This window comes from Coenobita brevimanus, chromosome 105 (assembly GCF_032717465.1).
Source record: "Coenobita brevimanus isolate Jiangsu-jjx chromosome 105, ASM3271746v2, whole genome shotgun sequence".
In the NCBI taxonomy this organism is placed as follows: domain Eukaryota; kingdom Metazoa; phylum Arthropoda; class Malacostraca; order Decapoda; family Coenobitidae; genus Coenobita; species Coenobita brevimanus.
The window spans coordinates 26,808,040-26,826,178 of NC_137058.1; the positions used below are offsets into that span (position 1 = coordinate 26,808,040).

Below are 18,139 nucleotides of genomic sequence, written 5' to 3' on the forward strand. Positions count from 1 at the left end.
GAAGTGTAGCAGCAAAGTACACACATGAAACGAAGACATCTGTGTCATTTGCAAAGATGACTACTCGTTCCACTCCCTCTTGCTGAAAGCTGTCGACTGAATGTAGAATAACTCTGGTATCTGCTTCATGCTGAGTGGACTGCAGCTCTGCAATGTTATTCACAGTACCATTTAACACTAGCACACTCTTTGTTTCCTCCATGAAACCGCCACCTACATAGAGATGAGCTGAACCTACCGATGACTTCACCTCTTCATTCTGGCTCCATGCCATGAATGAAAAGTTCAAGAGTGCTGTTTTGTTGGCAGAAACTGGGAAAAACTCCTAAGGATCAGGAGCCGAGTACTGCTCACTGACCTCAAACGCCTTTGCTTGTCATGACTTGGCATACCTGTACTGCTGCTCTGGGGCTTTGCAACTATTTGGGCTGTATCAGTCACACCAGCAGGGGATATTGGCAGTCCTTCAGGAATATCATCCAGCATGTCGTGGAAGTATCACCTTGTAATTGCTCCAAATATCTCACCTTTATGGAAAGACCACTGGCATACTGCAAACATGGCATCTACAACCACAGCTGTTTCGAGCTGATCCCGTGGGAGATGAGAAACTGTGTTTACCTGGGTTTCCTCCTTCAAGGCTTTAACTAATGTGGACTTTGTTCCAGCTGCTCTCAATGTCACTGAACAATGATAGAGGAAACTTGCTCCATTCATGTTCACCTATAAAGCTGAAAATATCAACTTCACCTCCACTGGCAGTTAGCCGAGTCAGGCGTAGTAGAGCAGCCACCTCGTCACTATTTCCAGGGGTAGCAAACTGACATTTCAGTTTTGCTGCCTTTGTTTTTTGGGTGTGGAATATCTTCAACTTGACCACTTTGGTTTTCTTTTGCTGACAACTAATAGACTCAGAGAGAGAGCTTCAAGATCAATGTTTTTCATATTTGTCAAGTCGACCTGGACACCAGGATCTGCATGTTGCCTTGTTGATATGTTGACTGGAACTGTCACTTCTGCTCTGAAGGGATTTGTCTGCATGGCCGCCATAACTTTAAGAATTGTCTCTCTATCCTTGGACATTCATGTCTGACCAGCCTCATGGCAGGGGCTGCGAGAATGCAGGTGCAGCATTGACTTCAACTGAGAAGATACCGCTGCAGTGATGGGCTTAGTGTACACCCATTTGGTGCGAGCAGCAACGTTCAGTGTTATCCCATCAAGACCACTTTCTTCTCTTGCATCGGCATTGTAAGTTTGCTCTAGCAGCATACCTGGAGATACCTCATTGTGGCATCCATCTGATCTTCGCTCATTGAAGGCCCCATTCAGCATGGCTTGATATACCTCTGGGGCAATGTCAGGCAGAGCTCGCATCTCAGACAAGTAGAGAGGCAAGGTATGTTGCCCGTACTTGTAATGGCCAGCTGCTGTTAGAAATGGAAGCATCTTTGCTGACTCACACAGGTGTCCAAGCCAGCTCCCTTCTCTCTGGTGGGAGATGAATCGGTCAAGTATGTCAGACATCTTTAGAAAGCTGAGCCAAAACACTGCTGTTGAACGATCTGCTAGTGATTTTTGGAATTCTTCCAGCTGCTCCTGGAGAAGTGCAAGCTGTGCATGGCATCACATAACTGACTCCAGCTGTTCAGTGGCATCCTTGTTGTTGTTAAGCGGTAACTTAAGGACTTCCTCAGCAGCTGCTTTCCACTATGTGGTATCTTCATCTGAAACCCTGCCCTCAAACTCCTCCCAATACAGGTGCCAGAGGGTCTCACTGAGTATTCACAGAGCATGCATAGACTGGTAGTAGTCAGCCCTTTCTCCAGAGATCTTCTCTGCTGTTCCTTCACTACACATCCCAGCCAATACATGAAGCTCCTCGATGCCAGAGTCCCACAGGATCTTACAGATGGCTTTCAAGTAGTTGTGTGCCTGATGAAAGCCTCCAAGAAGCAGAACAACACTGCAGAACTCATCTCTATTCTGCAGTGTTTGGTTGAGAATTCCACACTTCCTGGAACATTGGAACCTCCAGCACCTCAGTCAGGCAGTCAAAAGCCAAGTCATACATTGACTGATTAGCCAATTTACCTCTAGGGACCCATGTAGATCTGAATGCATTTATGCAGCGTGTATGGTAACAAAAGTCATTTGCTAGCATGTCATGTCCCTGGCCAATCAGTCTGTAACGAACATCTCACCTGCCCAACTGTTTGGCCTTGTCACGTATTGCTTGTTGGCTTTGCTTTATTGATACCTTGCTGGTTGGTTCCTTTCCTTGGTGCCACATTTTGCTGCATATGACACGGGTAGTTTTGGCATCAAATGCTGGTACACGTTGTCTGGCTGCAATAGGTGATCCCAGGGCTCAAAGGCTGGCCAGCAGTACATGTACAGTAGCTGCTGGTTTACCTCAAATATGTTTTTTCTCTGCTAGTTTGCAGCTCTTTTCAAGGATGTACTAGTTCCAACACTTTGGATGCCACTTGGGAGATTTGTCTGTGATCCATGTCTCATTGTTTATTTCACCTTTTAGCCTGCCTTGAGTATGTTTCATCCCGCCGAGCATTCACAGCATCGCGGAGCTTTGGTACAGATGTGGTCTGTATGTTCATCAGTCCTTTCTCAGAGGAGTCTTGGCAAATCACACACCTAGTATAGTCCACAGACACAGTTTCTCTCCTCTACTTTGGCTGGTTGAGGGACACCGCTCCCGCTTCAGCTCTTTTCTCTCCCTTCCTCATGTTGTCTCAGAAACCTGTAACAGTAAACCACACTCACCTGCTGTCACTATCCCATCACCATTATGGACAACAGAAAATGATACCAGCCCGTTTCAGCAACTGCATTTTCTTCATCTCAGAATCCGTATGGTATAAACTTTTTATGCGTGGAAGAAGGAACCAAAGGCCACAAGTGCGCAATTACTGTTCCTTCCAAGAGATAAACAAAATACAACAGAGAGTCAACTTCAAGATCCGAACATTTCAAGACGCCTGGACACACTGCGTTTGAAAGACTGGAGATCATAGGAAGCAGGAAATACAGACAGAGGGAGACAGTTCCAGAGTTGACCTGTTGCATAAGTGAAGGACTGGGAGTAACGGTTAACTCTTGCATTAGAGAGTTGGAAAGAAAAGGGATGAGAGTTTGCTGCAAGATGGGTGCTACGCGCCCGTCGTAGAGGCGGAGGAATGCATGCAGAGAGTTCAGAGAAGCAGTGACCATTGAAGTAGCGATAGAAAGGAGATAAAGATGCAACATTGCGGTGAAGAGACAGAGGTTGAAGGGAGTCAGTAAGAGGAGTTTTAATGAAACAAAAAGCCTTTGACTCCACCCTATTGAGAAGAGCTGTACGTGGGGAGCCTCCCCACACATGAGAGTTGTACTCCACACAGGGGCAGATAAAACCCCTGTATAGAGTCAACAATTGTGCAGGGATAAAGAAGGAGCGGAGTCTGCTTAGCACACCCAATCTCTTGGAAGCAGATTTTATAAGAGATGTAATATGATCTTTCCAAGATAAGTCCTGAGTAAATGAAACCCCAAGCATGTTCAAGGATGATGCAGGATTAAGCTGAATATTATTAAACATTAGTGGGTATACCTGTGGAAAATTTTGTCGGGTTGATAGATGTAAAATCTGAGTCTTTGATGCATTAAAAATAACCAGATTATTTTTACCCGAGTTGGTGATACAAGCCAAGTCAGACATTAGGTGTGCCATAGCCTCATCCCTTGTTTGCTGAAGTTACTGCTGAAATGGACGTTGCGGGAACCGAATGGAAAGGTGAAAGGTGGTCATCAGCGTATGAGTGGATAGGGTTAGATGTACAGCTTAGAAGGTCATTGATGAATAAAAGGAAGAGAGTTGGTGATAGGACAGAGCCCTAAGGAACACTACTGTTAATAAATCTAGAAGAATGATGGTCGTCTACAACAGCGGCTATAAAACGACCAGAAAGGAAGCTAGAGATGAAGGCACAGATAGTAGGATAGAAACCGTAAGAGGGCAGTTTGGAAATTAAAGATTTATGCCAGACTCGATCGAAAGTCTTTGAGATGTCAAGTGCAATGGCAAAGCTTTTGCCAAAGTCCCGAAACGAGGATGACCAGGAGTCTGAAAGGTAGGTGAGAAGATCGCCAGTCGAATGTCCCTGACGGAACCCATACTGACGATCAGAAAGAAGGTTGTAATAGGAAAGATATCTTAAAATTTTTCTATTCAGAATTGGCTCGAAAACTTTTGAGATACAGGATGTTAAAGCAATTGGACAATAGTCAGAGGGTTGGGAATGGTCACCCTTCTTCGGGACTGGCTGAATGAGAGCAAACTTCCAGCAAGAAGGAAAGGTACAAATTCATAGACAAAGGCGAAAGAGTTTGCCTAGGCAGCATGTAAGCACAGAAGCACAGTTCTTGAGAACAACAGGAGGGACTCCATCAGGCCCATATGCCTTATTAGTACTGAGGCCTGTGATGGCAGAAAATACATCAGCTGAAGAAATTTTAATGTCAGCCATGAGGAAGTCAGAGGGGAAAAGTGATGGAAGAACAGCACCGGAATCATCTAAGATGGAATTGGAGGAGAAAGTCTGAGCGAAGAGCTCTGCTTTATCAGTAGAAGAAATAGCTACAGAGCCATCAGAGTAGAAATGAGGAGGGATGGATGATGAGGTAAAGTTGTTAGAAAGGTTTCTGGCAAGGTGCCAGAAGGAGCGGGAAGAATTTAACTTGGAGAGTTGAGAGCATTTAGTACAGATGAAATTATTTTTTGCAGAGCGAAGAACAGATTTAGCACGATTCCAGGCAGAAACATACACAAGATGTGATTCAGGGGTGGGTTGGCTCCGGTACCTTTTACAGGCCCTCTCCTTGTTGTGAACAGCATTAGAACATGCGTGATTAAACCAAGGCTTTCTTGCATTAGTCAAAGGATATGAGCAAGGAATGTATGTTTCCATGCCCAAGAGAATAACCTCCGTAATGTGCAAGGCACTCTCAGATGGCTCCCGGCCATGGAAGCAATAATCATTCCAGGCAAAATCAAAGAAGTACTGCCTGAGGGCCTCCAAATCCGCAGCTCCAAAGTGCCACAGACGACGTTTCTTTGGAGGGTCCACAGGCTGAACCGGAACGATAGGACAGGTGAATGTGATAAGGTTGTGATCGAAGAAGCCCAACAGGGAGAAAAGATTAACAGCATAAGCAGAAGGATTAGTTGTAAGGAGGAGGTCAAGTATGTTGGAGCTCTCTCCAAGGCAGTCAGGGATACTGGTAGTGTGCTGTACAAGTTGCTCTAGGTCATTAAGGATAGAAAAGGTGTAGGCTTGTTCACCAAGTGGATCAGTGAAAGGAGAGGAGAGCCAAAGGTGGTGGTGAACATTGAAATCTCCTAGAATGGATATTTCAGAGAAAGGAGAAATGGATAGAATGTGTTCCATCGTAGAAGTAAGATAGTCTAAGAATTTTTGATAGTCAGTAGAATTAGGAGATAAGTAAACGGTGCAGATATATTTAGTCAGAGAATGACAGGAAAGCCGAAAACAGAGTGTTGAGAATTCAGAAGAATCGAGTTCAGGAACACGAGAGCAAGATAGGTCGTTGCGTTTATACAGTACTGTATACACAATAGCCACCTTTGGCTTTGAAATAAGTATAGAGAAAGTACGAGGATACAGAAAAAGGTCTGCTGTCAGTTGCCTCAGACAGCTGAGTCTCGGCTAGAAAAAGAAAGTGAGGTTTAGAGAAGGAGAGGTGGTGCTTAACTGAGTGAAAGTTTGAGGAAAGGCCGCAAATGTTGCAGAACTGAAGAAGGAGTGAGTCAGACAGTGGTTCCAGGCAGCTCTAGTCGTCACCAGGAGAGGGGCGGAAGGTGGGGGCATTTATTGTCCCCCCCTCCCCTTGGGACTCCGATGCCACTTGTTGCCCTGCAATAATTTTTTTTTTTTTTTTTTTTTGAAAAGGAAGTGTACTGTGTACTGTGCATGTAGTTGGGTGTTGATAGATAGAGAAACTTATATTGGAGAGCATGCTGGCCTACTCTCTTTGTTACTGAGACACTGAAAAAGTACAGCAAAGGGGGATGGTCGGGACCAAGTCCTGAGGGCTGAGGAAACGGGAGCTCCAGCTCTCCCTGTCATTAGCTTTCCATCCACCTTGGGAGTACTGCCTTGGACATAGCGAGTGTATGTGGGTGCAGAGCGGTGTTCCTGCATGATAGCCAGCCACCATCCCAACACAAAGCGATAATGCTGCCGGCTGTACGATAAGCATGTATAACCTATACAGAAAGAGGCAAACCTGTTTAACAATGCAATTGGTAAAGTAAAAACCCATTGCTAGGCGGAGTATCGTATCTCGGGGCAGATTTAACATGTAAAGTACTGCATAGGGATGCATTTTTTACCCAAATGAGTCAAAAAAAAAAAAAAAAAAAAAAAAAAGTTTAAAGCCAATCTAAACATTCTAACAGCTGTAAAAGAAGCTAATTTAAACCTAAAACCAGTCCCCACCTCACTTGTATCCAGTCAAGGTCACTGAAAAATGCAATATCAGACTCGCATTCAAACTAGGTAGAGAAGCAGCATCATTGTATACAATCCCACCATCAGACGGTCCCGGGACATTCAAATAAACATCTGTTATGCATGATGATAATGTATGAATGACACAGAATCATCCAAGGTGCGAATTGTTGTGACGGAGAATCGCTGATATTTTAACGGGGAATTCTCTTGACGGGGAATGTGACTGATGATGCAATCTGGATAGCCTTTTCAATGGCCCTTCCTTACATCATTTTAGTTACTGTTCCAGTTGCTGAGATCCTTTATTTTCTACTCTCTTATTTTTCAACATTTATTTTAAAATTCCTTTGTATTTTCAAAGCGTTTTTCCTTGAATGGCTCAAATGTAAACACAATATTTATCGATGCCACAGTTTCATCAATGCATGAAATATTTACTCTTTAAGGCTTTCATAATTATTAATGTTTATCTAAAAATTTTATGATGTATTCCATGATAGGTTAGATGTTCAATGGTCAAAAACAAAATATTCTTTGCTGAGCTGTCTAGTTTTCCACGCAGTTTAGTACCTCATCTGATGGGCAAGAATCCATACCCCAAATGACAGTGTTCACTCCACCTGTGACTAAAACACATTAACCTAAGTTTAAAAATAGTTTATAAATCAACCTAAACACAAAATTAAAGTGTAACATATCATCAAAACAGGTAAAAAAAAAAAAAAAATCAAAACCCATCTCAAAACTAGAGGTAAGCCTACTATAGGCGAGGTAGGGTGGTACTGTATTTCTACCTCCATCACCATTCTGCGGTATCACATCTAGGGGTATTGTAAATCGTGATTTGCCTGTAGTAGTTTGAGATGATTCCTTAACCACCTTTTCTATTCAAATGAAGGCAATATAACTGTACAGCCCAGTTACATTTACTTATGTGCTGTCTGCAACCTGCCGGAAGTGAACAATTTCCCCAAACTAATGAATCTGTAGTAGCATATACATCTGGCAAACAATATAACATTAACATCCACCATATACTATGACACAAAGTAAAAACATGCAAAAAAAACAGACAGCAGGCAATGAAATGCATGACATACAATATCATTAACAAGCTCACACAGCACCACCACCACCACATGAAATGCTAACCAACTACATCTGCAAGCAAGCTACCTGGCTAGCGCATCAAGCCGCAGGTGGACTTCAGAGACCTCCCGTGGGTGACTACCTCGGCCATCTACAGGTAAGGTGAGGCTGGAGTGCCGCTGTTGTAGGGGACGACGCTCGGGACTTGCACTACCTGCAACTACCGTGCCCAGAAAGGTTACTTGAGATGGCAGGAAGGAAGGTTTATGAATGCAATACAAAAATACTTATGTGCGCAAAAATCAATTATTATTAGGATAACTCACTTATTTACGGAAAAACCTCTGGGAAAAACTGCATGGTTACACTTGGGAAAATCTGATTATTATGGGGAAAACTTTGTTTTTTAGAGGACTGGGTTACTTCAGGGAAAACTGGACTACTTTGGGGAAATGCATTACTTTGGAGCAAACTGGGTTACTTTAGGGAACTGTGGATTACTTTGGGGGAAAATGCATTACTCTGGGGAAACTATGTGACTGGGGAAATTTTAGCTACAGTACAATACTTTGGAGAAAAATGGCCTACTAAAGCTTATGGCAGAAAAACGTTCACCTGCTCTTTCACTTCTTCATGGAGGAATCCGAGTTACAGAAAGTCCTCCTTATATGTCCATGACGCACCTCAAAGTATCATAACTTTCTTCATACAAACAGTACTTTAAAATGGGGATGATTGACATGATTTGCAGGTACCAATGAAACTAACAGGATTTTATATATATATATATATATATATATATATATATATATATATATATATATATACACTGTTGACCTAACTGCAAAAAAGGACATAAACATAAGAAACATATAACAAGGACTTTCTGCACATTTGGGAAAACTGGGTTCCTAAGGGACCAGCATACTGTACAAATGGGGACAAAAGCTCATCTAATATTTAATCTCTTCTACGTGTTACTTTCCTCTCCAGGCTAATACTCCTATCTAAGCAAGGTTTGGTATGCCTTTATACCTAAAGAAAATACCCTTTGATATGCTGCATCAGGAAGGAAGGCAACAGACAGGCCCTAAATGTGAAGCAAACACAGTGAAACAGAACAGAGAACCCTGGCAATAGTTCTCTACCTTCAAATAATTCTCTTTGATATGAGGCACCTGGGAGGGAAGTGACTGGCAAGCCCCAAGTGTAAAGCAGATGCAGTGGATAAGTAGGTAAACCTTTGTCGCTGATGGTACATAAGAAAATATTTATGTGGGAGAACACCATGAAGTTTGCTACCTTCAGCAACATTAGCACTGATTACTAGATAATGGCTGGCTGAATCATTCTGGTGTGATAATTAAAGACGATGAATAAATCCCACACTTGTAGATGAAGAATACACCGTTCTTACCAAACAGTTTCAGTGGCAGTGTCCACCAAAACTGTTTGGTAAAAATATTCTCTGTAGTCAAGTGTGGGTTTTATTCACTGCTACTTACAGTACTAGATAAGTGATGATGTGGAAAAACAGCACTAAGGCCATTTTCAAGTAGCACTTGAGGACTTGTACCACCTCTTAAGCAATTTTTGTATTTATCTTAACTTTCTCTTGTATCCTGTTTATATCAATTCAGTATCAACAGTTTGCATCTGTAACATACAACAGGATACTGAGTTGTAATGTGTAGAAGAAATTAAATGCAAGAGGTGTTACAAAGCTTCTATGTTACTTAACATACAGCCCTTAACCTCTTCAAAATAGTGGCATATTTTATATTTTATTCATGCTATCTCTTGACAATGTTATTCACCTTAAGACAACCTTATACGGGTGGAATGATTTGACTGAGCCTTCATTAACCCTTCCACTATGCAAGATTTTTCTTAAATTGAATAAAATCATCTGATGGCATTAAGAACAATTTATAAAATGTACACCACCACTGCGAAGGAATTATGGAAATACAATATTACGGTGTGAAGTCTGAATTCTTGTAGGTCATGATCCACTAACACTGTACAGTATAATAAATTAACTGCTCTAATATAAACACTAACTTGAATTTATGGTAATACATTTTACCCTCCCCTGAAAGGGAATGTCTAACTCACAGAGAAAATAAAGAAATTTGTCTCATTTTCAACTACTGATTATATATAGCACAGTAACTCTTTTTCAACAAGATGGTACACAGTATATTTTATACACAAGATAGTGCAGTACCATAGCTTCAAATATACAGTACTAAATATGGGCAAAAACTGTCACGTATAAATGGAGTCAATAGGGACAGAAATCTATTTATGGAAAACCTATAATACAGTATATGAAGATATTGTAATTCAAATTTTCTTGATCTCGGAATTCTCGAAATATAACAAGGAACTACACATTGATTATGATTAATAAGAGATTATTTTATACCCCAAAACCAACTTTTATACTATCAGGTCATTCAGACACCTTGAGTATGGAAGTTAATTGTCCACAATACCACCACACAAGTGAAGTGGAAATATGCATTTGCTAGAACAGAACCACAGTGGAGACAAATGCTGTAATCCCACTGTTAATCATCCACAAGGTTCTTGCTCTGATGGCCAGTCAATACTCCCATGCTTCACTCACATCAAACAGCCAGTGCTTCACACATTAATTCTGTTACCGTACGAATACAGTTGATCAAAAATGCATCAAACAGGAAGGGCATGATGATATCCAAAATGATCAATATAGCCACCTCCTACAGGATTAAGGCATCTGGCAATGGATAGACAGACAGAACGATCAATATAGCTTGTGAAATTTTCAAGAAGATTAACCTATTATCATCTGAATATGCATAAAATTATCTACCTATCTACTGCCTGACACCTTAATCCCGTAAAAGGTGGCCACAAACATATCGCCTCCATGTTGCCCTGTCCCCCACTATTTCACTGCCCTGCTCCCAGCTCACACTCCCCCCCCCCTCATAAACTTCTCCATTCCATCCCTCCATCTCATCCTTGGCCTCCCCCTCACTCATACACTCTCCTAGTCAGTCTCTCACTCTCCATCCTCTCCACATGGCCAAACCACCTCAGTGTGTTTCTCCTAACGCTTCCTATCACATCCACATCCACACCACAATGTTCCTTCACTTCCTCATTTGTCAGTCTGTCTCTCCATGTGACTTCACATGCTCCTCTCAAATAACTCATTTCCACTGTCCTCACTCTTGACTTGTGTCCTTCCAAAAAGGTCCAAGCTTCACTTCCATACATTAGAGTTGGTATCACAATACTGTCAAGCAGTAACTCTTTTACTTCCATGTTCGTTTCCCTGTTTCTCATCACTGCTTTTAAAGAAGCAGCAACCTTTCTTCCTTGTTGCACCCTTTCAAGCACTTCACCCTCTAAATTTCCATCCTCACTATCACACTGCCAAAGTACTTAAATGCACTCATATTTTCCACTTTCTACTCCTCCAAACCTCACTGTACATTCAGTGACTTCATTTCTCTCGAAGACCATAACTTTACTCTTCCCTACATTCACCTTTAGATTCTGTTTCTTACACACTCTCCCAAACTCATTCACCAAGCCTTGCAGCTCAACTTCGTCTTCAATTAACAACACAGTATCATCCGCAAACAATAGTACAGGGAGTTTCCACACACTGCCCTCTCTCATCAGGGCCACTCCAACATCCACTGTGCTACCTTGTATCTCTTTTATAACCCCATCCATATGCAGATTGAACAACCATGGAGACATGGCACATCCCTGTTTCACTCCAACCTTCAGAATAAAATAATTTGCTCAGTTCACTGTCTACACGCACTGCAGCCTTAGCACCCTCACACATACTCTTCACGGCATTCAACAACTTCCCATTTACTCGATATATTTTTAATACTTTTCACAATCCTTGTCTATCCACTCTATATGCTTGCTCCAAATCCACGAAGGCAGCATACAACTTCTTTCCCTTCTATAGAAACGTTTCCACTAAAGACCTAAGAATGAATATCTGATCTACACAACCTCTTCCCTTCCTAAAACCTCCCTGTTCTTCTCAAAATAATTCCTCTGTTATTTTCCTAACTCTGTCAATAAGTATCTTACCATATACTTTTCCTATTACACTAGGAAGACAAATGTCCCTATGATTATTATACACTTCTTTTTCCCCTTCTTCTTTCTATTGAATAATTATACCTGACTTCCAATCCTCCAGGACTCTAAATCTGAACATCTTCCACATCCATTCTCCTACTATCTCTCCCCCATGCTTAAGCATTTCACAACACACTCCATCAATTCCTGGGGCTTACCCCATTTTGACTTTCTTCACTGCTTCCACAACCTCCATCCTACTGACTTCTTCCTCTCTTCTCATATTCCTTCTTTTCCTAGCGATTCCCCAACCACTTATACTCACGTTACTTCATTCTCTATGTACGAAAATTCCTTTAAGTGTTCTCTCCATGTGCTCACTTTTACTCCCTTTTCCACTAGTAATCTACCATTTTTATCTTTCACTCCCCGACTAGTCTCTTTAACACCGTCTCACTCTCTTTACCTCTTTCCAGAACATTTTCTTACATTCCTTCTACTTTACACTCAAATTCCTTTCAAATTCCTCATCCACTCTCTTCTTACTCTTTCTCACTAATCTTTTCACCTCTTTCTTCCTCTCTACATATAACTCTCTCTTCTGTCTCTCAACTTCCTCCACACCCCTGTTTCTCATCCATTCACTATATGCTTTCTTCTTCTGTGCCACAGCCTGTCTCACCTCTTCATTCCACCATGCTGTTCCTTGCACCCCCTTTTGTCTTCTCTTCATCCCACACACCACCTCACGTTTATTCTATGAATATCTTGCACAGATTAATCCTGTGACTATCTTGCACAGGTTTCTGTGAATATCTTGCACACACCTTCCATGTCTCCCATCTGCACCAAATCATATTTACCCAATTGCTCGTCCACTTCTCCCTTGCATTCTGCCTTTTTTCCATCCTCTTGTAACCTTTCCACTCTCCTTGTAAGGACTACTGCCTCCTGTCCTTCCCTTCTTCCATTCCTCCGCTTCATTTCAATCTTGACTTTCACCACCACCAAGTGGTGGTCAGAAAGTCCACTCCCCCAACCTCTATATGCTCTTGCATCCATTACATATGGATACTCGTAATAAAGACTGAAAATTTGTTACAAGCAAGCAATAGGCGGTTTACCTGTGAGGTGAATTAACATCAAGCATTTTTCAGTAGCCATTGTCTGTGGTCAAACTGTTTCCCGCCAAGTGTACACTGATACTTGTGTGATCAACTGTACATCTAGTATGGTTCTTTTGTAGATGGGATGTACTTTACGCCATGAAAGACTGCTGCCATGTGCTGCAGGAAACACTCCCAGCTCAAATCTGGAGGTCTCAGGCCCCTTTTAGACCCCAATGATAATTCAAAAGTTGAATAAATATTCCTGATAAAAACAAATTTTACAACAATTTACATGAAAAAAAAAAAAAAAAAAAAAAAAAAAAGTCTTATAAGAATGGGAATCATCTGAAATCATCATGCCAATGAAAGTCAGGCACTAAATGCTAAGCAGCAGCATGAACTGCGAGTCTGATTCATACTTCAGTGCTACAATTCAAACTAAAGTGACAGCAGTCACAGACTCGCCTCAAATTAATAATGCTACATTGCTGTGAACTGTCACATCTTATACAGAACAGGTGGCCATAAAGAAATTCACTGAAATCTGTATATGCTATTAAAAAAAAAAAAAAAAAAAAAAAAAAAGAAGGGGGGAAAGAAGCTAGCATAAGAGTGCACTTAACGAACTGCCTGATCACAGGCTGCTGCCAGGACCAAACCAGGTACCTAGAAACAAGTGTCTTAAATTAATATGAAATGAATGAATAAACAACTAAAGAAACAAATGAAACAAACCCCCTTGCCCACAGTGAGTAAGGTACATCATCAGTATAGGATAAACCACGTGGTACCACCTGATCCACAAAGGAGAACAGTTGGGCCTCAGGGAACAACCTACCTACTCTCAGCCCAAAGATTAGATAATTTCACAGTGTTTTGGAATGCTCTGTACTGTAGATCAAGAAAGTATTGCACTGGCAGAGTACAACGATGTCAGTTATACATACAGGCTGTGAAATCCAAAGAAAATTTATCATCATTTGAAAATGCAGATAATAACAGTACTGACTAGAGAATGTCCCAAGCAAGCATTATAATAGCATCCTTTAGATGGCAGGTTTACCAGTGTGTGTGTGCATGATTTTTGATCAACTGTACATGTGCGTGTCAACACTGTTCACCTGATGGCAGTTCTCAAAGCTTGTAATAAAGCATCTCTGGCAGCATTAGAAGGAAAAAAATGTATATATTGCTACCTGGGTGACAGATACAAAATGCGTAAAAACTCCCCTGTGGTTAGTGTGGTAAAACCCAAGCCAAACAATCCATCTAATGCATTCAGACTGGCACAGGTAGCTTTGCACTTTTGTCAAAACACTTACTAAATTTTAGGGAGAATTTTTAAAGAAGCACAGTAGAATTACAGCACTCTTTTACTTGGTTCTGTTGAGATACATCCCTCACATCCAATGCATGTGTGTGACAATGATGTGGAAGTATGAGCCTCCTTCTCTAAGGTGTTGTATGACCTGCTATGAGTAAAAGCATTCCGACCTGACCTACTGTAAGTGAAAACATTTTGTCCTAGTATATCATCAACTTGTACCATCTTACATCTCAACTACCAATTATGGTACTAAATTCTATAATTTAATATTGTAACACTGCATAATTTCTAACGAATTAATGAAACAGTGAGAAATTAAGACCATCCATCCATCCACCATCCAATCCTATGCTGCCCCACGAGAAGCATAGAAGCCCGGGGCTAGGCAAGTTGGTCCTGACATTTAAGATGAAAGTGAACAGCCTCACTAATCCCTGAGTGGCATTACATGAGCAATAAACCCCAACCATCCCTTGGATATAAACCTACACAAGCTCAATCCAACTGGAGCACCTTAATAACCCACCAAACCACCAGGCACCATAATTTGATTATATGGTTACCACCCGGCATAGAGAATGGTTTTTTAATGTACAGGAAACAATTCGGCTTGTCACTCAGTGTAAAGTCACCCATAGGCAGAAGGAAGGGGAAAGAATGAAGGAAAGAAAGAAAAGGAAGTGTAAATTCACCTATAGGCAGAAGGACGAGGAAAGAATGAAGGAAAGAAACAGAAGAGGAAGGAAGAAAGGAAAGGGTAGACACCCAAAGCAGCACTACATCAAGCAAGTGGATGTAGTGCTGCAAATTATGACAATTTTGTAAACCTATAAGTTTCTGATGTTTATTATCACAAAGTAAGGTACCATATGTCCATGCTGCTGTGGCATTATGATGACTTTAATAATTCATTCATTTATTTGAAAATATAAGTTCTTGCCAATGATACTGAGTATACATAGTACCATTACAGTTAATGGAATAAAAAATATGGTACAGGAGCAACATTTGTTGACAGTACTAATTCCAGCATCTTTTCTACAATTAATCAATTTGCTTATAATTAACCCAATTCAGTTCCTGATACTTCATTCAAATACTGTACAGTCAACCCTCATATAACGCAGTATCACATAACATGGATCTGTACTTACGCAGTCACCTATAATGTGACCGAAAACTATATACCGTGGTGACAAACAGATATACTGTGGCGAGTTGTCAGGTGTTGGAGTTCAGACGGCCCGCCGAAAGTCAAATGTCACACATGACGTAAGGTGAGTGGTGCACTGTGACTGGTTGCATGATGTCACATCCATATTTGACCCATTGGCCACTGGGGGCATCCTCTATTGTTTTCTGGTGGTCTCCTGCCTCATGCCTGTGTTTGTGGTAGGGTCTGGGGGTGCCGGGGACAGCGAGTGTGGCCAGAAGAGCCAGTCAGGTTAGTGACATAAACTTTTTTTTATTAATGTCTAGGAACCTTTCTTATGTATTTTTAATAACTTCCTGTGTATGAATGCCAGAGTGGAGGGTTTGAGTGAGATCTGAGGTGAAAAGGGCGACTTCGGAAAATGTCTAGTCCAGGTTAGCCCTATATAATGGAAACATATGGAATGCCTAACAAGGAAAAGCAGCGTGTTGTCAGTCTATATTAGCTGTGTTACAGGAGGGAGGACTGTACATACTGGCCATTATCCCTGTACCATAAACAATACAGCCGTTCCTCATTATAGTTAGCCACTTTGCTGATACAGTACTTCATTTAGTTATGTGCTAGCAATGACTCCTGTACTACAAAACGAAGCAATTCCCCATTATGTACTTCCTTTTCTGACACCTTCTGCTGTCACTTTGCCTTGGTAAATAAAAAAAAAACTGCCAATCAAAATTCTATCGCTACTTCTAAAGATGATCTGCCAGTTCCCCCAATTTACAAGACCAATTATGTGAAAAACTGCAATATGTTGAAACACATTCAAGATTTATAATGAGGACTGGCTGAATGTTATTTAATTACCACTGAGCTTGAGCAAGTATGTCCATACTTCTGGAGAGATAACTATGATAATCTTGTTACCTTTCTACATACCTTTGTGTGGGTGTCAAGTATTTAGTTTCTTCAATCAAATGACACATTATTTATCTCACACTTGTTACCTCCTGATGGCTCTTATCTTAGGAGAGATTTTTTTATACAAGAGGATCAGATATATCTTTCACTGACCCCTTCATAATGGAAGGTCTCTCTTATGTTGAATCAAACTGTCTGGCAGTAGCAACAATTAATAAATAAAATATACAACCTGATTCAAGGTGTTAATTTTTTATGCTTACATTGTTACTACTGCTCTTATTTTTGCTTAACCCCAGTCTGTCTGGCCAGGCAGATCCATCAACATTAAATAAGCAACTGCTTCTGTGGGTCCATCTTAAAGGTACAGTACAGTACATACACGCAGGGAACCGGTGCCCCTTGTGGTAGACAGCACATTGCCAGGGTTGGACCAAGGACCTTCCCCATGGCGTGGTGCATGAAAACATGGGGAAGTTTAGCTCCTGGATGAATGCTGCAAGTTGCTTTGCTCTGTCCAGGACACACAGCACCACCACAAGTAGGCCCCTCATCAGCACCTATGTTTATGCTTACATAAATAAACATGAAGAATGAGGATAGCATTTTCAAAAGAACCTTATGCTTGGTTAATGAAGAAATGGGCAGACAAGAGGAGGAGCCAGAGCGTTACTGAAAAGATATGATCAAGATACCGTATGTACAAGATGAAAGTGATGACAATGCCAAGAAAAACTGGGGACAAAAGTTCACCTACTACTTCTCAATCTCCTCTCCTGGCTGATATTTCTATAAGGGTGAGTCCACACCAAATGCTTACAGCTGGGAAAGACTTAGTACATTTCTTTGCTTTCTTTCTTTGATATGATGCATCAGGGAAGAAAGTGATGGACATGTCATACATGTGAAGTTGATGGACTAGAAATGTAGGTGAACTTTTCTCCCCAAATGTACAGTGAAGAGCAAAGAAGTTGGCTATCTATGATGGGCTATGATGAAGAAATTCTATATATTACCTGCTGATGATTTTCCTGTGTATCAGAATGAAAAAAAAAAAAAAAAAATGCTCTGCAGATATGGAAGAGGCATCTGGCAATCAGAAATTAGCACTGATTTAAGAAAAAAGCAGGAAAGGAAACAGTTAGGAAGCATAACCAGCAAAGAATTTAGAGATGGAATTTATTATCACTGAATACGGAGTGAAAGAGTGCAGTACTAACCTTATACACTAACTTTTCCACCATCTGTGAATGCATTAAGTTACTTTACTCAGGTGACTGGTGCCGGATCAGGAAACATTCACTCAGAGCTGCCTGAACATACAAATGTCTCTCAAATCTCTCCCTATCCCCTGAAAAAAGGACGGTGGACAGCAGCAGAAGGGTTCACATTCAGATTAGCCTATACAATGGTCTGGTTTCAGCCAGAATAAAATATCCAAGTGCATCCACAAAGTGTGAAAAAGTTAAGTAGACTAACAAGATATGTAAAGGTACCCAGTATAAAAACAGAGTAAAAAAAATTAATCAAATAAAATGCTTTGGGGAAATGGATGCCATCTGTCAATGTCTGAGATGAATGAGTGCTTTTCAGCTCATGAGTCTGAGTGGTCCTTTTTAGTTTACTGTTCTGCTACCAAATGATTTTATCCAACTTAGGAAAGGCCTTTGTTTTGAAAGGATTTATTATACTATATAATCCCAAAGTGCAATTTGTTTCATTTTGTTCCATTTTTGAAGGCTTCAACATGCTTGCATGTGTTGGCCTTGGTCACCTAAAGGCAGTTCTCCAAGTTGCTCATCTCTGGCAGCCTCCCCGTTCAGTCCCTTAATCTTGAGGTCACACTTCACGACCTCGTCCCACGTCTTCTTTGGTATACCCCTTGCAACCCCACCCCTAA

At 41.1% G+C, this 18,139-nt stretch overlaps 1 protein-coding gene across 1 annotated transcript in view; it reads right to left on the minus strand.

The window, feature by feature from the left end:
- Positions 1-18,139, minus strand: part of sei (potassium voltage-gated channel seizure) — a 362,440-nt gene that overhangs the window by 103,756 nt on the left and 240,545 nt on the right. The window contains exon 19 of the mRNA XM_080285287.1: positions 7,710-7,842. Within this exon, the coding sequence (XP_080141413.1) occupies positions 7,710-7,842 (133 nt within the window). The remainder of the gene's footprint in view (positions 1-7,709; positions 7,843-18,139) is intronic.